Genomic DNA, 26,245 nt, shown 5'->3' on the forward strand with positions numbered 1-26,245 from the left:
TCAAAGTCATCCAATTGTTTAAGGGACAATTCTAAACTGTATGGCTAAATTCTATCTATGTCAGATAAAGGTAAAGAAAAACTCTGATTATTACCTAAAAACTAATACCGAAAAGAAAAATCTCTCATAATTCCAATAGGTTAGTTGATTCAGCTCCCAGATCAACTTTTATAATTGTTAACTTTAGTTATCTTATATTTTCTCTCTTGCTAAAAAGTCATCCAGTACAGTGAATTCAGGGAGAGAACTCCTTTTTCTAATCTCAAGGGATGCCCTTGTGTCTTCTTAACTTTAAATGCTTCTGCTCCAGTGTACTCAATCGAAACTTTCAAAGTTTTCAAGGAACAAATTAACATGAACCTTTAAGAACACCACTTAATTACTATTACACTATTACATCCTGTAAAATTTAATTTAAAATATCAATTTACCACGTTGCTTATTGTCTTGCTTCTGAATATTTGGTTTAAGAGGAGCATAATTTATCTTCCTTGCACTCTCTCCAGGACTGGATGAATAGCCTCGTAATCTGCGTGTAGTTCTTAATCCCAATGCCTGTAGAGCAGATAATCTTTCACCAGCCGGTCGAGGGCGTACTCGGAATATTCTTTTTGGGGCCTTCCTTTCTTAAAAAACAACAGACAAATATAAGTGAAACTCGGAACACATTAAAAAGGCATATATACATAATATAAATATATTATTTTCGTGAATTTATTTAAAGGAATTGCTGATGGGCGAATCTGTGCCGCGAAATTCGCTAAATCAAAAAAAAAAGTCAAAATAATTTTGACGAGAGCGACAATTTTTATATGTACGACCATTTGGTCCAATCGAATTAAAGTCAATGGGCGTCCGAATAATTTTAACGTGCATCAATTTTTTGCCGGCCGCAGTTTTGCAAATTAATTTGCTTGCAGCCAAACACGGAAATTCACCCCAAATTCGTGTCTGCCAAATATATATATATATATATATATATATATATATATATATATATATATATATATATATATATATATATATATATATATATATATATATATCCTGTACATTTTTTCCTTATAAATAGTGCTTAGTGATGTCATTGGTTATAATTGGTGTAATATCTATCACATGACTCACAGAAACTTGTGTATTATTATAAAACATGTACCTCCTGTTGTAAAATATGAAGATATCCAAAGTCATTTTAGAGTTCCATGACCTGTATAAAAGCAATCAGCCTTCGTCTTTGTCATCAAACTCCTCAGTGACTGATATTTTTCAATAGAGGGAACATTATTCACTATATAACACAAAAAAGACAGGAATATCTTGAAAATGATATCCTAGACGGTGACTACTGATGGCATCAGTTATAAACGGTGAGTAGTGATGTCATTTTTGTCACATGACTCACTAAAACTTGAGTATTATAACAAATAAAGTATCCCTTGTTGGAAAATATGAGGAAATTAGAAGTCACCCCGGAGTTCCATGACCTGTATAAAGGTCATGAAACTCCTCGGTAACTTATAATATCCTTATATTTTACAATAGGGGGTACTTTATTCACTATATAATTCATGGATTTGCACTCCTCTGAAAAACCTGCACCACCTGAAACTGCCTGCGATGCTACAGCATTTGGAATTTAGCTAACAAGCAAAAATAAACACAACAACATTTTTTGTATGCTTTAATGCCAGTATCAATATTTAGGCTCTTACATAGGATTGCTTCACATTCGTTTTCTTTTGTATAGATACGTGACAATAGTTATTTGTCTCCTGTACCTATTCTGCTCGCTGTATGGCCCCTTTTTTGCCAGTTACCAAGGGTAAAGGGAGGAAATATGTGTAATTGGAGAATGTGATGTCATTGTGCATGGATCTCTCCTTGGGGGAGGGGTGAGTTATGCTTACATGGATAATATATAAAAGTGTTTTTATTGTGGGCCTAGAAAAATCTAAAAATCTCCATTTTAGGGAAGAGGTATAGTCACACATTGCATGCATTGGAACCCCAGGTTATGAATAAAGAGTTTGAATTAAAGGGGACCAGTCACTCATCTAGCGACTCTTCTATCACAATTGTACTTTTCTACGATAGAATCGTGGACCCCCTCTGGTGCCAAAAAGGTGAGTTTGAGAGAGGAGTGGGTCTATCCTGATGAAGGGAGGTGTCCCCCCCCGAAACGTTGAATGTTTGATGGCTAAATAAAAGGGATACTCCCCGACTGCATTAACCAGAGTGTGTGTGTGGATCCGTTTTCTATACATATGTGTTGCTAAGAGAGGAGTGGGTGTCAGCAGCAAGCAGAGGGGCAAGGGTAGCCCCTGCATAATATAGCCATATGCTAGTGACAACTAGAAGTTCCATTTCTACATTGTAAATGTGCCAGACAATCCTAGGCAGCAGGTTCTCTTTCAGAACACCACATTATATTTAGTAATAGTTATGTCAGCAGATTAAACTTAAGTTTAAATCCTTATTTTGACAAATAGTATTTCTTTCCAATATAAATTCTACAATTATTTTCTTTTCAGCATACTGTGAAATTAGGAATACCACATTAATAAAAATATGTTAAACTGGTTTATACCTCAAATACCTAAGTGTATGAAATTCAAACAAAATCAGCTGAATTCTTTCCATTGTCAATGCTTATTCTACAATTTCCTAGTAAGATAATACCATGACAATTCTAGTTATTACCAACCGCACTGATAAATGCAGATCTTAAACAAAGTCTTAACTTGTCCGTGTTCAGTGAAATCCAACCTCAAACTACATTCCATTACACATTGTTGAACACAGATCACATGGTTGGTTGAATAAAACCCGCAAAAGTCCTTGTTTTAAGATGCCATAAAATTTGAGACTCTGTAGAGCTGATGAGAGCTGACTAAAGGCATTTAGAAAGGACCCCACACCATATATTTATTATGCTTGATGCATTTACAAAACGTTAAATGGAAGGTGGTGATGATCCAAGAAATAAAATGTGGGTGCTGGAAATGGCTACAGACTTGCCACTGGCTCCATAAACGAACTTAACTATTTCTAATGTATCTTTGTGGCCCTAAAAGTGTAAATATTTGCCTGAACCTCTGCAAACCTCCTCATTAAATATTAGTAAAGATTTTTTTCTTGGAAAGGAAGTCTGTAATACAATCCACTTGATGAGCTGTTTTCTAAATGTTCAGTCTTTTTACCAATGAACAAGGAACAGATTTTAATGGAAAGCAATATAATATTGAATGAAACAAAAGTGGAATTAAAAAGGGTCTCGGGTATACACATGTAGCTAGGGCAGCTGCCAAACTTGAGAGAATTGTAAACAATTCTTACCGTGCCTTAACAAGAACACAACATCTAAAACAAACCACTGGAAAACACAATATTAATCAAAGATTCCATTAACACAGTCATGGAGGCCTTCCCAAGAAGATATACAAAGAAACCACAATAGATGTGGATAAGTCACTGAATTCTCACAATAGATTTTCCTCCACTGGTTTCCATCCTGCTATAATAGACCGTAATGCGGTTCATCACTGTTGTGTAAAATCAATGGCAATTGTATCAATGTGTGAGTTTTATTTTACACCTGTTGTTTATTTTTGTCAACATCGACAGAAAACTAGGGGGCACAATAAGACAGCCTCATGGTTCGGTTAAGAACCCCTTTAAAGGAGAAGGAAATATCTTCTAACTTGGGGGTGCCAAAAGTTAGGCACCCCCAAGTGATTGTATGAACTTACCTGACACCCAAGGCCGCTGCTCCTATCAGAAGAAAACTGCACCAGCTGGGGATTCTTCCAGCGAGCACCACTGAGCAATTATCTTCCATCTTCTTCCAACTTCTTCTATCTTCAAATTTCCCATAGCAGAAACGTGCACAGTACATCGAAATAGGCAACTTTTTTGTTAAACGTCAGCTTTTCACACTACTGCGCATGTGCAGCCGCAAAAAAAAAAGAAAAAACCAGAAGACAATCGATCCGTTATACTCGCTGGAAGAATTCTGGACCAGTACAGTTTTTCTGCCGATAGGAGCACCGACCTGGGGTTTTAGGTAAATTCAAATTATAAGACCTTTCCTTCTCCTTTAAAGATTTTTGACAACTATGATGAAGCAACTATTTGCAAACAATCAGGGCCGGATTTACATAGTGGGCGCCCCTAGGCCCACTGTCCCCTCGCCTTTATTCGTGCAAATTTCATCATCTGGACTGCAGAAAGGGGGATTGGCGCACAGGAAATTTAAAAAATGATATCTCCAGCGCATCCCCAGTGTTTTTGAACCAATGTGGGTGTGGTTGGGCAGCATGCCGCCCTCCTAAAATCCTGCCCAGGCCTGGTTGGCCTTTTCACAAATCCGGGCCTGCAAACAATCCCCAACAATAAAGATTTGGAGGATACATGTGGCTGTTTATTTTAGGATCCAAATTTTTGGATCAATTAGTTGCATAATTGAAAGACAGCACTCCAGGTAAATAAAAGATGGTGGAAAGAGATAAAAGTTGGCTGCAGCACATATTGGGCTTGTTGCCTTTAATCACTATCTTTTATCCACCTGAAGTACTGTCTTTCTGTTGTGCAAGTATATGGTACTGTTGGGAATGCCAGTGAAAGAGCAACCAGGAGGATCGCGGCACTTAAAGCATTTAGGTGAGTTTTGAGTAGCTTTTTTTTCTATGGCATGTGTAAAGTTTAGATTACTGTCTGACAAGATAATGATGATAAAGGAGTCAGTACATCAACACACTAGATTAAACAAGGAAGTTGATGCCTCTGAAGAACAAAGTGAATGGATAAGGAAATCATTAAAGCAGTGATGATTTCTAAAATCTTTCATCAATATCAATTCAACTACTCAGTGCCAGCCCCATTCTCCTCTACAAAATCATTTCCTGCACATGATAATCGAAAGCAGGGATTCTGAGTTTCTTCCCCTGAAGGCTTCACATTATAAATATGTTAATTTACAGTACAGTACTTTGTTGTCCAAATATTAATGCAATACAATGACAATTATGAAGCAATCAGTTGTATGTTGTGCTTGGGTCAGTCCCTCATCCCACCAACCACTATTTCTGATTTTCTGAGACTCATTTTCATCTGGTATGGTACCTATGGATTGATGGTGTAATTCCTAAATTTAAAAATGGATTACAATCTCATCCTGGCAATTATAGGCAAGTTTTTTTCATAGGCCAGTATTTGCCCTGGTGAATGGCATTATGAGCAGCGATCAGCATGGCTTTATGAAGGATAGGTCATGTCAGACAAATTTGATTGCTTTTTATGATGAGGTAAGTAAGATGCTGGACAGTGTGGGAGCAGTAGATGTGATCTATTTGGATTTTGCCAAAGCATTTGATACCGTGACCCACAAATGACTGCTTTCTAAACTAAGGTCTGTTGGACTTAATGCACATGGATAGGAAACTGGCTACAGGATAGGGTACAGAGGGTGGTTGTTTATGGTACATTCTCTACTTGGAGTAAGGTTCTCAGTGGGGTCCTTTAGGGTTCTGTATTGGGTCACTTTTATTTAACTTGACTTAGGGGAGGGTATAGTAAGTAATGTATCAGTGTTTGCAGATGACACAAAACTATCCAGCCCAATTAATTCCATCCTGGTAAGGCCCCATCTAGAATATACTATACAGTTTTTGTCTCTAGTGCTCAAACGGGACATTATAGCATTAGAGAGGCTCTAGAGAAGGGCAACTAAGCTGGTAAAAGGTATGGAAAATCTCAGCTATGAGGAAAGACTGGCCAAGTCAGGGTTGTTTATGCTGAAGAAAAGGTGCTTGAGGGTTGATATGATAACTATGTATATATATATATAAGGGGATCACATAATAATCTCTCTAATGCTTTATTTACCAGTAGGTCCTTCCAGCTGACACGTGGGCACCCATTCCGATTAGAAGAAAGGAAGTTCCGGCTAAATATTCTAAAGGGTTTTATTTTACAGTGAGAACTGTGAAGGTGTGGAATTCTCTCCCTGAATGGCTGATACATTAGATAGCTTTAAGAAGGGGTTGGATGGCTTTTTAGCAAGTGAGGAAATACAGGGTTATAAAAGATAGCTCATAGTCCAAGTTGATCCAGGGACTGGTCCGATTGCCATTTTGGAGTCAGGAAGGAATTTTCCCCCCTCTGAGGCAAATTGGAGAGACTTCAAATGGGTTTTTTGCCTTCCTCTGGATCAACTGGCAGTTAGGCAGGTTATATTTAGACTTCAAAGATTGAACTTGATGGGCATGTATCTTTTTTCAACATAACTTCCTATATCACTGTGTTACATATCTGCCCCCCTATCTTGCCATTTGTCCAACAAATGGACCCTATCCGTGCCTTTATTGCACTTTTGTGTGCCACTGCTGTAAAATAAATAAAGCTGTGATTTTATAATGCTATTATGGGAATAGTCTTTTGGCGTGCACAACAGGTGGAGAAATGGTGAATCGATTGTTCATGGGACAGCGTTTCTTGCCCCCCCCCATGCTGCAGCCATCTAATTGATAAAATGCCATGATTGCAGTGAGCTCCACTAATTTGTTTAATTTATTTGAGAGATTGTTGAAGGGCCATACACTCACATTAAAATAACATTTCATGAAAAGGCCACACACTGTTCCTGTTTTGAAATGTCACAAACGTCATAGTGTGGTGGGTGCCAGAGTGTGTCTGTCCATGTTTTACAGTGGGTCATGTATTTGTAGCAAAGGGTATTGAGCAATCATGGATTTTATTTGTTTGTGAGCTTTATTTATATTTATAAATAAAATATCCCATATGTATCCATGAATGCCCAAAGCCATTACCAGATGTAATTTGGTTGAGAATATATATATATATATATATCTACCATGGTTATCTCACAATCATGCCAATGCTGTACATTCTGTGGTGTTGGGTAAAACTTTGAGCTAGTTTTTACTGTCAACATATGGAGCTGTTAGATCAAAAGGACCCGGCATTGAATAGGTTAAAAGATATATATATACATATATATATATATGCATGAACTGTAACCACTCATTAAGTATTCTGTGACCATAAGAAGTCTGCACCATCTGGAATGAATTAATATCAAAATGTTTATATTGAGCTACAAAAGTGATGTCATGCTACAGTGGGATGATTTAGCAACTGTATAACACTGTACACCAGGTGATCTTCATTACTTTTAAGTTCCTTAGCAATGTGCAAGGAATTTGGGAACAGTGGAAGTGTTTTAATTATCAAACAGATCATTTGTAATTACATGGCCTTGTCTGCCTTATTCACTGTTTTGATACCCCTGCCAAGTTTAACATGCTTCTATCAAAAGTGTTTGAAAGGCAGGAGGAAAAGTGAAAGAGACCAGCCAAACCACAGCACGATAGACCAGTAGTCAGCCTGATTCTATGACATACAGAACAACATCACAACTCCACTAGGGGTTCACTGCGCCCCAACTGTTAAGTGCATAACAGTGAATTACAACAGGGGAAATATAAGATGTAATCAAAACGGAACCCATGAATGTTGCCCTGAGTTACCTACAGGTAAAACAGGAGAAAAATACTTGTACATGTGATATCAAGGGTGGAGATAGTCGTAGTACAGTCAGTGTAATGGCAATGGGACCCAGAAGCTTTAGCGGGCCCATTGTATTGGATAACGTTGGTCATTCCTGATAAATTGAGGGCAAACTTTGCTCATAACTTTTCTCTTGAACTGAAGGTCAACATGGTCTTGTCCTGGCCTGCATGATTTCATCATTCACAACGCACCCCTCTTGAATCTTGTGCCAGAGTGCTGTCGTGGTTCACCTAAAAAGACCCCTTGCCCTGCTGCCCAAGATACTTCTTTTCACTGCTCTGGCAGGCCACCCGCAGCACCCCTGGTAGCTACTCCACTACAGCCACTCCTTTGTATAAGACATTACAGAATTATTTGTATTGTCAAGTAATATTGAACAGCAAACTAAGTTATAAGTGTAGACAACTTTGCTGTCATTATATTATTACATTATTGCCACAATTTTGCATGCTTGTAGTGTTAAAGATCAAACCAGTTATTTGATCAGACATGCATGCTTACAGTTTAACCCAACAATTGTGGCACAGGGACTGGAAGGGCCGTGAAGGGAAGGGATGTCTCTCTATGAGACAGAGCAGATGTGGAGAATAATAGGGTACGTGTTCACTAAGACTGAAAAGTCAGCACAAGTGCTAAGTCATGACCTGTGATAAAGGGGTCAAGCAAGGAGTGAGTAAAATATTTGGTTGCTGGTTGAAGTTCCCCTAACAGTGGCTAATGCACTTATACAAAGCAGGTATACTGCCAGTTGACCAGTGTGCTGGTTTCAGAAGAATTAACTTTATTTTTCAAAGACTGTTTCATTAGCCTTCAGTAGAATACTCCAACCGTCAATGCAGTGATACAAGACATTCTTATTGACTTTACCAGTAAACTTTATACTTGAACTTTGCACAGTAATGAACCCAACCTCATGAGTTAGGTCCTTCTGGGACTCCCCCAGCTTGTGTTATCTTAAAAATGTAGCCACCTGCCAGCAAATATTAGTGAAATGAGTCAGAATGCACAAATTGGGAAGTTACAGGCAAAGGAATACAGACGTTAGCAGGCAATTTTATTTCTTATTTTAATTTTTGCATTTTTTTCCATATTAATCTGCAGAGAACATGCAAGAATCAGTTCACAAATGGTTCACTTATTGCCTATATTTCTATTATATCCTGGAGGTCTGAGGTTAAACGTTAGGACTTTGCTTAGCTCTATACTCACTTTTTGGGACATGTGCCAGCCCTATTCTTCAGACACATGCTAGGAAAAAAGAGATGAGTGAGGTTCAAAGCATATCCCCTGTTTTTCACAGGAGAGTACGATGGGCAGACACAGAAAAACATGTGTTTCATATCAAGCCAGTGTATCAAACTTTTGTAGTTAAATTCACCAGCTATTAATCCCTCAATGAATTCCCATAAAGAATTGCGTGGGTTATCATAAAATACACATTACACCTTATAAAATGCTTTTCTTTCAGTTGCCAAGAATGTATACTGCAAAAAATTGCAAGCATGCACTATAAGGTATATATATTGTAGTCCCATGTATGGGTATATCATTTTTTGGCAGTCACTTTTATTTTTAGCATGACTTATAGGATTTTCATCACTGGGCTACACAAACAGGCTGCAGGTATCCCCCAGAATATTATCCTTTCATTTCTGTGCAGATGTTTAACACCAGATTTTTTTTGTAATTCACTATATAACCTTCAGTCCAGAGCTGCACCCTTACCCACTGTAGGTCAAGCTTCTTTGGTCCTATGCCATGTTTGTGTTCCTGTCCCTGTTCCTGTTCTTCTACTAGACTAGAGCTTTCAAGGGGGTCCATAACATGCATTACATTTTGTGAGTGGGTGTTCCCAACTATCCCAGAACTGACTGTTCCTGAGCCTTGCTTACCCCCACCCCCTTCCAGGCACATTCATTGAATGCCAAAAAGACAAGGTTTGCTCTTTTTTGGGGGTATGGGGACAAGCAGGATTCAATATAGACCAATGTATAGGATTTTCTTGTTCTTCCAACATTAGAGTCTGAGAAAAGTTCTGAAAGTCTGATTGTGTGATAGACAGATTGACAGAGCTGCTCTTCATGCACCTGGTTCTGCCTTTAATGCAGATAACCCAGCTTTGACAATCGCTTGTCAGATTTTGCTTGGACTTTGCTCACCTTGGGTTTTGTTGACCATCTAAATAATAATTTTGCCTTTGTTATGCTAAGAGATAATCAGACAGTGACCTGACCTGTGCATCCTTTCAGTCCTGGCCAGCTACAACCTGAATCCAGGAATTTCTCTGGGGATTAGGATTAAGTACAACAGGAAATATCCTAAACTATTAAACTCAGACAGTGCATTATTTCAGAAATCCCTACATCCTTTACATATAGTCTCAGTTTGGCTTTCAGGTCTTCACTGTGTATATTATCTGGTTGGGAACCACTCGCAGATTGTTCTGCTAATAAAGTACAAACCTGTTCCAAGCACTTTATAAGATACAGAGGTAGGATTGTTAACAATTATTTCTGTATTTTATATTAATGGCATGTTCTTTAAAATACCAATCCAAAATAATGACTAAGAATTTCCAATGTCTCAGAAAGGCTCTGTCTTCATGCTGTAACAGCTAGTTAAAAAAAAGCTTAAAAGACAAGTGCCCAAAAGCATTTCTGGAAAACATTGGGTTTCAATTAAAAGTTGAAATCTTGGTTGCAGCATTAGTCAGTAAGTAACTAAGGAGGTGTCATGTCTACTTAGATACAAATGAAGTGATCTTTAAATAGTAAATTATAATAATTTGGAATACAGTCTGTGATGACCTTTTATTGTATTATTATTCCCACAAAACATTTCCAGATCCTACTGCATACTTAGAAACACTTAGTCTTGGCCCTGAGATTAGGGGTTTGAACCAAGGTTTCATGGTTTGTGTCCAATTCTCTGGGGCGGATTTATTGGATCCAACTGGGGAATTAAGAAGGATTCCCCAGCTGCTTGATCTACTTTGCCATTTAACAACACTTTTCTGAGTTCAAATGTTCCTGTCAGTCAGTCAAAGCCGATAAAGGAGAATTTTGTCTTAATGTGTTTGACTGCTGTGAGAAGTCAAATGCATTCATTTTCAGTAGGTGACTGTACACAGCACTGTACATATTCCACACTAGAACTAATATATATAATGTAAACCAAAACATATGGAATTTTAACTTTTTGTATACAAATCCTGGTGTGCATCTTTTTTCTTTTGCTATTTGGATAATTTTGGAAGTAAAGATAGCACCCAGGTATGGACTCAGTTAGATATATATATTACAGTTTGCGTTAAGGACTTCTGGACTGTATATATATATATATATATATATATATATATATATATATATATATAGTGATGGGCGAATTTATTCGCCAGGCGCGAATTCGCGGCAAATTTGCGCAAATAAATTCGCGAAACGCCCGCGAAAATTCGCGGAAAAAATTCGCCGGCGTCAAAAAAATGTTTTCCAAAAAAACGGATGCCGGCGTCAAAAACGGGTGTCGGCATCAAAAACGGGTGCCGGCGTCAAAAACGGGCGCCGGCATCAAAAATGAGACGCCGGCGCCGTTTCGCTAATTTTTAGCTGTTTCGCGAATTTTGCGCAAAATTCGCTAATTTTTCGGCGGAGCGAAACGGCGCAAATTCGCCCATCACTATATATATATATATATATATATATATATATATATATATATATATATACCGAAATGTCGGGCATAGATACGATGTAACAATAAAATAATGGAGTGCTGGTCTGAGAATAATTGGTGTATACATAATTACTGTGCACCCCTCCCTATGCTGAAGTTCGGAGTTTGGAGTGTATATTTATATATATATATATATATATATATACACACATACACACATATATACAGGTATGGGATTCGTTGTCCGGAAACCCGTTATCCAGAAATTTCCAAATTACGGAAAGGCCGACTCCATTGTAATTCAATAATCCAATTATATTTCAAAATTATTTTCTTTTTCTTTATAATAAGAAAACAGTACCTTGCACTTGATACAAACTAGTTTAAATGAACCTGGTGATACATCATCTAATTTTAGCTGCACATATCTGTAACCACCACACTAACCTATGAACAAAGTTATCAAACTGTATTCAAAATATAATGAAATTTCATGTCACCATGGGGTTCCTTTGTCATGCAACGCCACATGTGAAACAAGTGACATCACTAAGCACCGAGTACCATTGATTACATCACTAAGAACTGATTATAAAGATATAAATTAGACATTATTCAAGTTGTGTGTTATAGATATATAGGTTATAAAGATACATTACACTGCAGCTGTGGCAAATGTGTCAAATGCAATGCAGTTGGATTAAATAAAGTGTAGAGTCAGGATTGTGTCACTTTTGGCATAGTGTTAAAATGGCATTAGTATGTTAGGGCAGGACTACATGGCCGATTCTGCTGCAATCCAATGCACTGCGCAAAATCGCAGGCAGGCGTCACGTCGGATGCGACGGAAATATGGTAAGTAATTCAATTCAATCGGATCGTGTTGCAGCGTTGATGCGATGCAACATGACTGTTGGATGCATCCGACAGTCGTGTCGCGTCGCATCAACAATGCGACACGATCCGACACTGGCATTACTTACCTTATTTCCGTTGTATCCGACGTGACACCTGCGATTTTGCCAGCGAGGTGGATTTCGGCGGAATCGCCCGTGTAGTCCTGCCCTTATTCTCTTGCCACATGTTCTTTGTGGCTATTGACCCAGCCCACATTCAAGGCGGTGGGTATTCCAGGGTTCCAAGCATCAATAGTTGCACTTGCACACAATTCATCCAAGCAGGTTGGTCAGGCACATTTGCACATAGCAGAACTTTATGGAAGTGCACGTTTGAATGCAAGTATCTTTAAAGAAAAGAGTCAATACACACAACAACTGCACTGCCATATTTGTTTGTAAATAAGCCTTTTGCCTTTAAGAATATTGCCAAGTTATATGGTGTGGTAATAAAAGCTTTCAATTTGACAACGAGTAAGTTATTAAAGGTGGTCAATGTGGGTTAGACCTAGCAATTTCATAGAGCCAAGAGAGGGAAGCCATCTAATGATAATTTATACAACTGGGAAATACCAAAGGGGTCATCTACAAAGGGGACTCCGTTTGTCATGTTTTTCTACCCAGAATTCTGAGTTTGTTCACACAGTTACAGCATAATTTCAGCCATGAAAGGGAATTCTGTCACAATTGGGGTTATGTTATAAAAGGCACTAAGTTTGTCCAGGGATAGTAACCCAGAGCAACCAATCAGCAGGTAGAATTAACTGGTCACCTGTTTAAATGTAAGCATCTTATTGGTTGCCATGAGTTACTGCTCCTGTGCAAACTTAGTGACTTTTTATTACATATGGGGGAATATGCCAAAAAACATTGATGTGAATCAAAACTAAGTTGCACTGAAAATTGCAGTAGGGTAGGTTCAAGGTTCCCCTGCATCAAGAGGCACACTTGCTTGCAATTTGGAACAGGGAGCAGGATGGACCGAGTGAAACTGTAGGGAAGGGCAAAGAGAACTGTCAGTTAATGATGTCAATGCATACAGCGACTATGCCAGCGTTGGACTGGGGCATCAGTGACCCACTGGGTCTTTGACTTGAAAGGCCCTCATAGCAACCTCCAGGTCCCTCCAACCAATGTCCACATCACCCCGCACCCTCACACCATGTTGCGTACCTTTCTTCTCCTCAACTGCAAAGGGGCAGTAAGGGTAGTAGGCCTGAGTCAGTAGGCCCGTTAGAACTGATGCCCATCTGTTTTTCTCCCAGTGTCCCACCAATCCAATCTGACACAGAATTTATGCCCATTTTTGTGCACCTGCATTGCAGGCCCTGCAACTATGTCTGCAGTAGTAAATGAGCAGAAATGTCTGAATCCAAATTCTAAAGCTTCTGGGATTATGTAATAAAGGGTGCACAGTTTGCTACAGGTCTAATCACATATAGCAACCAATCAGCAGGCAGTATTTTCTGGGTTACCTGTTTAAAAGAGATGGAAAGCTACTGAGGCAGATTATTGGCAATAGATTAGCCACAATAGTGCAAGATATAACACTATATCTATTCTGTAGAATGCTTTACCATACCTGAGTAAACAGCTCTAGAAGCTCTCTTTGTTTATTTAGGATAGCAGCTGCCATATTAGCTTGATGTGACCTCACTTCATGTCTGAGTCTCTCCCTGCTCACTCTTAGCTCTAGGCTCAGATTACAGCAGGGAGGGGAGGAGTCAGGGGGAGAGGAGCAAACTGAGCATGATCATGCCGTGCCCTGGAGGTATAAGCTGAAAACAGGAAGTCTGATACAGAAGTCCATGTGTAACAATAGAAGGAAAGAAATGTGGTGTTTCTTTTGACAGAGGACTCAGAGCAGCATTACTTTAAGAGTTTAATGGTGTATTTATATAGACCTTTCTGATAAATCATACTTAGTTTTAACCTTTCATTCTTCTTTAAAAGCAAACATTTTATTTATTGCCATAGCAACTACACCTGTAAAACTTTATGCCTTTTATCACATATGTGGGTTAGTATTCTGCTGGTTTCTTTCATGCATAAAATGTTTATTTTAATCAGTTTGTCAATTCTCCTCTGTAGCTACATTTTTTTTAATCCTCTTACTGATACTGAATAATCATTCTGAAGACGGTACTAACTTACATTTTTTGGAATAATACGTGGAAATGTCAGTGATTCATTAATGCTGATGGGCACCTTGGTTTCAGTGCCAGGCTGTACACCCAAACTATAGCTGCAAGACTTACAGTGAATATTTACATGATGAGTCATCTACACAATTTAAAATCATTAAAATCTGAAAATACATATGCATCAATGGTTGAGTGGTATAATCAAAACCACATTACAATGTAGAACTCAGCAGCTTGTCTATACTTTGATTTATATGCAGAACCTTCGAGAAAAAGGCAGGTGCAAGAGTCAAACATTAGTAACGATTAATAAATAAATGTTTATTAACAAGCCAATATATAACTATAGTATATGTCTGTTGGATCATGGTGACCCTAGCTCACTACCCTTACTTCACCCCTGGAATCAGCCAGTATAATTTACAATATATCCATTAAATAACTGCCCTAGGAACCTACTACATTGCTGCATTTATACTGAAGACCCAGAAATTAAGAAAACAACCAGAATACAATTCCATTCTTATTAATGTTAGACTGTATAATAAAAGTCCTTTTCAAATGTTAGCTGTTAATCATACAGGTATGGGATCCTTTATCCAGAAACCTTTTATCCAGAAAACTCCAAATTGAGGAAAAATCATCTCCCATAGACTCCATTTTAATCAAATAATTGAAATTTTTTAAAATGATTTCCTTTTTCTTTGTTATAATACAACAATACCTTGCACTTGAACCTAACTAAGATGTAATTAATCCTTATTGGAGGCAAAACAATCCTATTGGGTTTAAATAATATTTAAATTACCTTTTAGTAAACTTAAGGTTTGGAGATCCAAATTACTGAAATATCCCTTATGTAGAAAACCCCAGGTCCTGGGCATTCTGGGTAACAGGCCCCATACCTGTATATTGCCTGACACATGTACCACACTTTCCATTCTGCATTTAGATTTCACTGCACAACATACATGTCCCTTCTGTCCTCACTGCCTATAATCATATAGTCATTTCATGGGCTTCTAGAGCACAAACAAGATTTTGTGAGCACTGTTAATAACAGTGCTCACAAAATGGCACCTGCCTGTTTGAAGTGATTGTAAATTCTAGACTGGAGGAAACAAGATTTAAATACTATATAGTGTATAAAATTAGTTGACAATCACAACCGAAAATCATTTGGAATTATTTGTTAGTGTAACAGGTTCTCATTTGCACCAGGGACAAAAAAATAAAAATAAACTGGTTTTGGTAATGTGAATTCTGTGTTGGACTGGCCAACAGGGCAGCCACATAAGGGGCCCTGGGCCATTAACCCCCACTCCGCCAACTACACTGGCAACCCCCCCCCCAGTGTGTACCTGCTTTTCTCCTATCAATCGGGGCAGGGGGAGGTCAGAAAGTGCAGGTATTTTCAGGCAGGTGGGAGAGAGGGTATCGGCCAGCAGGGCACATGAGAGCTTGGGCCCACCAGGTTTTTCCTGGTGTCCCACTGGCCCAGTCTGACATTGTGTGAATTGAAATCTATGGAACTGTTCATATCAGTGTAGGGGCCCATAGGGGTTTATCTGCCCCTATGGCTTTAAGGCCCTACCCTTTTCTCAGTTACCAGGCAAAATCCTGTGTAGCTCAGTGTTATTGGTCAAGAGGTGTAATGACCACTTCCTGCCACACTGCACTATAGTGTGTGTAAGGAGTGGCCTCTTCCTCTTTGGCTGCTGGATGGTGATCCAGCTGAGTGTGCCCAGGGGGGCCTAACGGATGTCCTTCCTCATCTGAAATACATATTACCTGAAGCTCTGTATGAGTTATACTGTATGTGCCTCTCCATATGCTGTCTCTATCTATGAGCTCTTTGTGAGCCTCCAGTTCTGTGGGAGCTGTGTAGTGTGTGTCATGTGCTAATACCTCATCTGTATACATGAGTAAACCTGGGGACATTGTCTTTGACTAATAAACTGAAGAATATTGGGCTCATAGATTATTGTGGAGTCCTAAACACAGATATTCTCTCACAGAAACAGGCCTGATATTGTTTGCATCATAAGAACCTCCTGGCGCCCAATCATTTTGTATATTTTGTATGCACAGTAGAGTGTTGTAGTTGCACTACACCTTAAAGTTATAGCTTCCACTAAGCGAAGGCCTTGATCCTGATGTGAGAGTCCAATGTAACCCCTGCTCGTACCAATAGCTGGACACTTTATGCACAAAGAAACAGAACCTGTTAAAACCTGACATAGACATAGAATGACATTGAATGAATTATAATAATAATGTACCCTATAGCATAATGCTTTTAACCAAAATATTTAGAATGTGAAGGGCAGGTAAAGTAACCAGTTAAAGTTGCTTTGTGTTGATTCAAAGTAATGCCATTCTTTACTCTCTTACTAGGTTGAAAAACAAAATCACACCTAAAATCCCCTTGTTGGCTGTAAAGGTTTTTATCCATATGATTAAAGCAGAGGTCACACCTCAATCAGTACTTAATGATTCACAAAATGAAAGAAAAAAGAAAAGTACCCCGCTTAATCAATTAACTAAAGCAGTCACAATATATGTTATGTTATTAATTTCTTCAACCACAAATTAAATTATAAATTAAGTGTATACACCCTAGTGGGATCCCACTGATTGTCCACTGATTGGAACAATCTCTAGCAAGCTGAATTGTGTATTATAAAGTGCAGTGCAATGGATCAAGTTAAATTCATCCAACTTAAATACATTTTATGATTTAAACTAAATTCATTAAGGTAAAGTGCAGTGCAATACAATTCATTCAAATAAATAAATGTAACCAATAGTTAATGATCTTTCCCACGTTGGAACCAATTATACGACGAAGGAGGTCCCCAGACAGAGGTTTAGATCCATACTAGATTGATGAATTGGAATTTATGGCAGTTCTGTTCACTGTATAGTTTGATATTCATGTGTTTACTGATCCCATTCTAAATAGGTGCTTTTTGTACTTCCTTGTACTTGCACTGACCACCAATAGTATACAAGTTTGCCTACTGAAGCTAGGAACGCCATCATCCTGGACACGTTGTTAATTCCAGGGTTCACACAGCAGGTTGCACCAATTATACTTTGCATACTGCACTGGCATTATTAAATTAACCCTAAAATGTTTATACTTTTCCTGAAAACAAAAACGCAATATTGTGTTAAAGTGGTGACGTTTTGGAAACAAATGTGTCATTTTCTTGCTTTATTCAGTTACTGGCAATTTATCTGCTGGCATCAAGGAATAAATATTCTGGTTCCTGCCGCCTGGAATGCCTGTGGCATAACTGGATTTAATTTATTAGTATAGCAGAGAATGGATGCAAGAGAAGACAGATGCATCACGTTTTCAGAAACTTTATATAACTAGCTGATATTCCCTTGGGTGCAATGATGCATCTACTCTCTTGAAAAGTGACTTGGTGTTTAACCCTTATTAGTTCCTTTTAAATATCTCAGATGCCCAAGTCTAGTACTCAAAGGGCTATCTAATGCATCTGATGCCTGACATACACATATACCTTGTTCTATGTTGTCTTTTCTATGCCAAGATTTATCCCAAATTTACCCTGGTGGAAGCAAACATTTTTTATTGCTGGGGCCCCAGGCACTACACTTCGAAGGCAGGTTTCGTCATCAAACCGTCACTGGTATCTTTGGCTATAAATATAATTTTGTTGATAAGACTAATGATAGATGAGGTCATTCTTTTGGGGCCTAGTTAAATGTTGAAATACTCTTTTTAAACTGTTTGGGTTGTATATAATAAACCTTTTGGACATCCTGAACTTATTATTAAAGCATTCTCAGATCATAATATATTATTCAATAATCATTACATCCTCTTTATCTGGAAGAAGGGATTTGGAACATGGTAAGAGTTATACTATCTACTGCTACACCTTAATAAAAACGCATTTGATATCAGATACTGGCTTTTAAATATCCTACTAGTCTGGCTGTTTTTATTTTTTCACCCATAATGCTTTTTATAGTTAACACCCAGTCCTTACCAATCAGATTCATAATTAGAAAAAAATGCAACCTTCATTATATATATAAATATTAAAGGAGAACTAAATCCTAGTCCATTTTCAAACCTCCTCCAAGCTCCCGCCTCACAACATCTATACTGTTGCCCTATGTGACGGCCTGCCATAGATCTGTACACAGCGAAGGTGCCATTTTCCCCAGTTTTCAGATCCTCTTCTGACATTTTTTAGATACAGATCTTGTATGATGTTTCCTAAATACCTGAGCAATGGGCAGTTATAAAAAAAAATCATATTACAGTCCTCTTCCTCTAATGTTAGATGTAGTTTGCTTTCCCAGGCCAAATATACAGCATTTTTGATCTTTACATAAAGTAGCATTGGTCTACTTAACATAGAAGTAGAAATTAGCTTTTTAGATACTTGAAACAATATATCTCTTTTAGGATACTTGATACAATATATCTCCAATTGAGAAGGCGGCCATAAGTTGAGGCAGATGAGAGTGACTGGATAATATGTTTCATTGGTAAATAGTGTTAACGTTCCATTTGGGGGAGGTCATATTTCCTGCAAAATTTTGTAATAGATATAAGTTTATCATCATAAATAAAATTATAGACAGTCGTCAATCCATGTTGGTGTGAGGCTTGGAGGGAAAGTTGGGTTTTCAAATAGACTTATAGCTGGGGTATGGTCAGATATGAGAGCTAAAGGTTTTTACAATATTCCCAAACCCTAAGATAGCATTCTACAAATGGAATCAATATAGGTGGATGAACCCTTGGAGATAAATAAATTGTGTAAAGGAATATTGGGAATAGTGCATTGCTCCATAATGACCTATTGTAAAGGGCCAGGAGAAGTATGCCATTTAACTACTTGACTTAATTGTGCAGCTTGTAAGTATTTAGTAAAATCAGGAATTCCTAAGCCTCCTTTAGTTTTATGTCTGATAGCAACATTAATGGGGCTAGCCGAGGGGGTTTGGTATTCCAAATAAATTGTGAGCTTGTTTTCTGTAATGAGTGAAGAGGGCATTTTGGTGGGTCTACAGGTAAAGTTTAAAATAAGTATAAGAAAAAGGGTAAAATCAACATTTAAACAGCATGATTTCGGCCTAACAGAGATAAGGGAAAGCCTTTCCATTTATGAAGAAAGTATTTAGCTTTAGTGAGCATTTGTAAATAGTTCAGATCTGCAACGTGGGAATTCCCAAATAATCCAAATGAGGGTGAGCTCAATTAAAATCGGAATGAATTTGTAATAACTTGACTAATGACGGGTGAAGGTTAATGTTGAAAGCTTTGGACTTGAAGGAGTTGACATGCAAACCTGAGACTTCCCCAAATTTACCTTAAAGATTGTAGAGGTTTGAGAGATTTTGTTAAGGAGAGGACTAGATCTTCAGCAAACAGAGTGCATTTGTAGTTGACAGATCCAATAGTAATACCAGAGATATTAGGGGAAGCATGAATAAAAGCAGCTAATGGTTCTATGGCCACTAAGAAAAGGGTAGGGGACAGGAGGACAGTCCTGGTGATTAAAGTGATTTTAAGTAAGTTTAAGTGATTAAGTAATTATAAAATAATTTAATGTACTGGTGCCCTGCACTGTTAAAACGAGTGTGTTTAGGGGCATAACTACAGACTACTACTTAGCCCTATTTTAAGTGGCTCTATTGCTATGCAGAAGCTTGTTTATGTAATATCTTTTGGAGCATGGCGGGGATGGCTTGTCAGGCGTCGATCCAAATTTGACACACGTTTGCGGAACTTCCATGTGTTTGACGTGTGTCCATGTCTGATGTCATAGCGCGTGCCAAGAAATTCAAATATTTAAAGGCACATTTTCATGTTGCCCAACATAGGTCTATCTCCATACTTCCTGGGTGTACTTTATCTGTTCAGATGTTGTTCCTTGCCTGTCCCTGACAATTGATACTTCGTTGCCTGTACTGACCTCTGCCAGTTTACTGACCATTCTTTGGATTCAGATTTTGTACTGTGCTACTGTTGGCTCTGACCCCAGCCTATGACCCCGACTATGTCTCTGATCTTGTACTGCTTTGTCTGAATGGTACCAACCCTGCCTGGCCATCGACTATGCTTCCAGTTCCCCATTCTACTACTACACATTTGGTTCCCTAGCCTGCCCAGAACTCTCTCACGTTAAGACTTGGTGGCATCTGAGTAGCGGAGGGCTCCACCTGAAGCCAAAGGCGGCTGCTATAGAAGAGTGAGCCGTGACCGGGACCTTGGAGTTACTTTGGGATACCTTACGTTACAGTTTATATAAACTATAATAATGTTTCTGAAGCAAATACTGTAGATCGGTTTTAGTGCAGGGCAACAGTACATTATATTTTAATTACTTTAAAGGAATTGTTCAGTATAAAAATAATAACTAATGGATAGGCTGTGCAAAATAAAAATGTTTCTAATATAGTTAGTTAGGTAAAAATGTAATGTATAAAGGCTGGAGTGACTGGATGTGTAACATAATTTTTCAAAGTTAAAGAAACACTGAATCAGACTAACATGGCTGTTTCACACGCTGGCTCTGTAATGTTAATCAAATGATGAGGGTTTTTATAAGACTCCTTTCCTTATCTAGTTGGGTTTATAGGGCGGTCTGCACTCCTTTAAGTCAATGTATTTGTAGCTCCTGAATGTAGAAAAAATGTGCCACCAAGTCTCAACAGAAGGGATTTGGCAGACAAGAACATAATCAAAAATAAAATTAGCTCCTGGGAATAGTTTGATTGTCAATAAATGTAATGGATCATGGCCAACATCTTTTGGGTACTACCATTTACAAAGTAAGAAGAGTGAAATAAAATACATTAATAATTACACACATAACATGTATAGATCAGACACATGGTAACAAATGCATAAATCTTACAAGTGTCCTTCACTGTGCCAACAACATTATTGCAAGAAGATGAGTGTTTCATGGATGCAACCACACCTTGTTTCCATGACAACTTTAAAAACAGATTTTCAAATTATTTTATTATTTAACAGGTGCTTATTTGCATGTTTATCTGTTAGGAAAAAAACCATCAGGAAATACGAAGCAATTCCATTACATACAGTATGATCATGAAGCTGGTTATTACTGCATTGCAGGAAGACATTAGAAAGAACACAGAGACTGTGCAACAACACAAAATGTGAAAATCACAAGTGATCAGTGCTTAACAGAACATTAAAATTGATCTTTTTTTTATTGCAATAATGTTTTACAAAGCAACATTCTCTCCCCAATTAATTCCAGATATTTGTTACAAATGCCAAAAAGTTAAATGTGTTCATCTGAAAACAAAAACAATACAAAACAGAGAAGATGCAATTACATCAATTGTAATAAAATGTATAATGCATGTGTTTCTCAGGTTTTTGAAAAGGAGTCGTGGCACCATGCCAGCACATGGTCCCCGAATCATCCATCATACATGTATATCGCTCTGGACTGGTGATGGGACAGTGTGGGACCTGTTATCCAGAATGCTCAGGACCTCCGGATAATGGATCTTTGCGTAGGATCTTCATACCTAAAGTCTACTAGAGACTCATGTAAACATTAAATTAACCCATTAGGCTGATTTTGCCTCCATTTAGGATTAATTATATCTTAGTTTGGATCAAGTACAAGGTACTGTTTTATTGTTACAGAGAAAAAGGAAATTGTTTTTAAAAATTTTGATTATTGGTATAAAATGGAGTCTATGGGAGATGGCATTTCCTTAATTTGGAGCTTTTTGGATAACGAGTTTCCGGATAATGAATCCCATACCTGTACCAAACTTTGTCTCATACTATTTTATCTGTGCATGTATGGCCAGCTTTAGGCCGTTTGACTTATTGGTCCAATTGGGCCTTGATTCCATAGGGGCCCTACAAAGGGACACACCTCCCATCCCCAACAGAAGTGCTGGGGCCATTTGTCTGCTCAATGCCAGCCAGTAACACCCATTATAATGGCTTAACAAAATGGCATAAATTGGGCTGTCATTTATAGGCTCTGATAAATATGCAAAAGTTTTAACTCAACTCTGAAATAGCTTTTTATTCTATAATGCATCTTTATGTTAGAATTGTGCATGTCCTGTTAGTGAAAAGCAACCGTAACATTCTTTTAAAAATGTCACTGCTACCTAGCAATGGTTCTGCTGGTAAAGTAAACAAGCTCAGAGCTAAACAATTAGAGAAAGAAATGCTTCAGCTTCCCTGGGCTGTGAAAAATTCCTTCATACAACAGTTACTTACTCTACTACAAAAGATAAATAAGAGTAAAATATAGCATATTCAGGCATGAATGATCTAATTTTGATATGATATCCTATTAGACCAAAACAATTGCCTTCCCGATCCAAGTTTGTTTGAGGCTTATCTAAACATTGATCAGGTCAGGTGGAAAGTCAAGTGTGGGCTGACTTTATCAGGCCTTGCAATGTTCCAAAACCACTAGCTTCCATGCCCCCTATGGTTGTCAGATAGCAGACTTTGGGAATAGCCAGTTCAGCCCACCAGATTACATTTATAGTTTTTGTAAATTTGTAGCCTGTTTTTCACCAGTTTCAAGTCCCTCTAAAGCAGTGTTCCCCAACAAGTGTCCTGTGAGCAACATGTTGCTCTCAGTGGCCTTAAGGCAAGTGCTTCTTTTTTCATTCCTGGCTTGGAGGGAAGTTTTAGCTGCATAAAAACCAGGTGTACCTCCAAACAGAGTCTCCTGTAGGTTGCCAGTCCTCATAGGGGCTACCAAATAGCCAATCACAGCCCTTATTTGGCATACCCTGCAACTATTTTCATGTAATGTTGCTCCCCCGACTATTTTTACATTTTACTGTGGCTCACAGATAAGAAATGTTGAGGACCCCGCTCTAAAGGATTCATTATCTCCCAGGTACTAAGCAAGGCCATACCCGGGCTCATTAATGCCTAAAAGTAATATTTTCATAATACAATAAAACAAATCAAAATGTAATTTTCTTCTGAATGTAAGAAAAGGCAACTACAGCTTTGCAGTAAGGACTCACATAAAACATTTTATATATATATATATATATATATATATATATATATATATGTGTGTATATATATATATATATATATATATATATATATATATATATATATATATATATATATATATATATATATATATATATATATATATATATATATATATATATATATATATATATATATATATATATATATATAAAGCTAATTTATGTGTCTTGAATTTATTCTATTCAAACCAAAACCCTTAATGCTAGGAAATTTAGCTCCCTCCCTGTTATCTAATTTTGGGCCAAAGCCTGTGCAGACTTTATTATTGGCCAGTGCATTTGACTCAATGACTGTGTGCTGGAAATTCTTGTTCTATATTGTTCTTGTCTTTTTTACTGATTAATTCCTTTGGTGGAGAATGATAGACTCTATCATGGCACTGACTGACTCATAGATGTCTGAATAATGAGTTTGCTGTGAAAAACTATTAAAAAACTCTTCTCTTTAGCTATCATCTAGGATAGCACACATCTGAAGTGTCTCTTTTATTAACTGTGGAAACTTCCCCTTTTACCTTTGGGTATTTACCAATTAGTTTCCCTTTGGAGTCATATGGGTTTGATATAAGTAATGAGTAGGTACATCCATGTTTGAGAGATTCTTCAAAGGTTTTTTCCTGGTAAAGCCAAATGAGCATTCAACTAAATTGTCGATGCCGTCAGTAGATGGCATATTTCATTAGTATCTGTGAATGAAGTTACCACAATCATGACTGCTTCCACTGATATGATATAATAGAATAGAATACATGTAGATAAAAATGGGTTTACTGCTTTGCTATGTACAATCTTACTTGGAAACAGAGCAGATTGTCTCTTTAAACTGACTCACAGTTGAAAATACACCAAAATTATGGGGGGAACCCTATTTTGTGGGTAAAAAACATGGTAACTTAAAAAGATTTAACTTGACAGTGCTGCTCCCCCTGTGCAAAGAAATATTGGGGGGGGGGGAGCCTGGCACACACAGACCCTCCTGCTGCCTCACCAAATCCCACCACCCACTCACCCCTGCACTGCTGAGGCAATCAATGAGCTTGGAGGTAGGAGACAGGCTGTGTATTGGCAACTTTTATACAGAGGACCCCACGACTTGCACCCAAACTTGCACTTGAGCTGGTAAATGAGACCTACAGTATAGCAAGATCAAAGAAGAATAGAGCCAGAAGGTAAATTATATGCTACCAAATGGCAAGACGTACACTTCACCATCATAGAGGCATGTCTGCACAGCACAAACTCTAGTCTCTGAACACCCATGCATTGATTTGTCTTCCGTGTTCATGATCAAACAAATATTTGTTGCATACCTAATACATGTACTGTATTCATATACACTCACACTCTAGGGGGCACATTTACTAAGGGTCGAATTTCGAAGTGATAAAACTTCGAAATTCAACCATCGAATTGAAAAAATTCGATAGTCGAAGTTTGTTTGTTTTTTTTTTACTAAATTTAGCAGTTTTCGATCAAACTCAAATCGTTTGTTCGATCGCTCGATTAAATTGTTCGTATCGATTTTCGGAAAAAAAACTTTGACTTCTAAAAACTTGGGTTCTAGGAGGTCCCCATAGGCTAACATAGCAATTCAACAGGTTTAAGGTGGTGAAGTGGCAAATTCGATTTTCTAATGGTTGAGCATTCAAAGTTTTTTCAATTCGAATCGAATTTTGGCCTATTCGATGGTCGAAGTACCCAAAAATTACTTTGAAATTCGAAGTTTTGAATTCAAAAATTCACTTCAAATTCACTTCGACCCTTAGTAAATGTGCCCCTAGTAGTACAAGTATGGGATCCGTTATCTGGAAACCCATTACTGAAAAAGTTTCAAATTACCCGTTACCCAGAAAGCTCCATCTCTCATAGCCTCCATTTTAATGAAATAATTCAAATCTTTTAAAATAATTTTCTTTTACCTCGTGATAATTGAACAGTACCTTGTATTTGATCTTAACTAAGCAATATTTAATCCTTACTGAAGGCAAAACAATCCTATTAGGTTTCATTAATGTTTAAATGATTTTTTAATTGACCTAAGGTATGGGGGTCCAAATTACAGAAAGACCCCATGTCCCGAGGATTCTGGATAACAGATCTCATACCTGCAGTTGAATTTGTTGGATTCTTTCATCTTCTGGTCATCCAACAACTACAAATGGAACTACTTAGCAGTATGGGGCCCATGTATTTTGGCCAGTCTTCTAAAACCATAGAAATTATGCTGACAATGGTGTGGGAAAATCAGCCACAGACCTACTGTAAAAACACTGACACTGTAAGTAAGGTTCCACAAAAATCAGGATTAACCTTTCAAAAACACTATACATGTAGATCAACAGAAACCCTTGCAACGTGTCCCAACAGATATAAGAGGTCAGTTCTATCCTGACTGCAAAAATGCTCCTTGGATCAATTACTACAATTGTTTTAAAAAAGGCATCCAACCCACATCCATCAGTAACCGAGTAGCACAACAGAATAATGCTATTTTCAAAGCCTTTCAGGGCAACAATATTTCATGCCACCAATAATACAGAATTTTGTGGTAAAGCCGAGCAACATTTCTGCTGCATGTGTTTTGATTTTACAGTAATATAATACTGACAGCTCGTTGATATATTCCAGTTTTCCACACACTTCAGAAATACTATAAACTGAAATGTCACATGTACTCTTAGTTCCAGTATAATATTAGTGGGATGTTCCAGCTACAATGCTTAACCTCAGGCGAGACATCCAAAAGCCGCTAAACTATGTGGGTTGGATCTTTCCAGCGACAATAGTTTAGTCTACACAAACCAATATAATGGGCGGTCTGGTATTTGTATATAAAAAAAAAACTTTCCTGAGGCA

General features: G+C 37.8%; 1 protein-coding gene across 1 annotated transcript in view; it reads right to left on the bottom strand.

The window, feature by feature from the left end:
• The window catches only part of fndc1.L (fibronectin type III domain containing 1 L homeolog), a 109,358-nt gene that overhangs the window by 65,719 nt on the left and 17,394 nt on the right, over window positions 1–26,245 (bottom strand). Inside the window, exon 2 of the mRNA XM_041562712.1 lies at window positions 432–626. Coding sequence (XP_041418646.1) covers window positions 432–626 — 195 coding nt within the window. The remainder of the gene's footprint in view (window positions 1–431; window positions 627–26,245) is intronic.

The sequence above is a fragment of the Xenopus laevis genome, chromosome 5L (genome assembly GCF_017654675.1).
Source record: "Xenopus laevis strain J_2021 chromosome 5L, Xenopus_laevis_v10.1, whole genome shotgun sequence".
NCBI classification, from domain to species: domain Eukaryota; kingdom Metazoa; phylum Chordata; class Amphibia; order Anura; family Pipidae; genus Xenopus; species Xenopus laevis.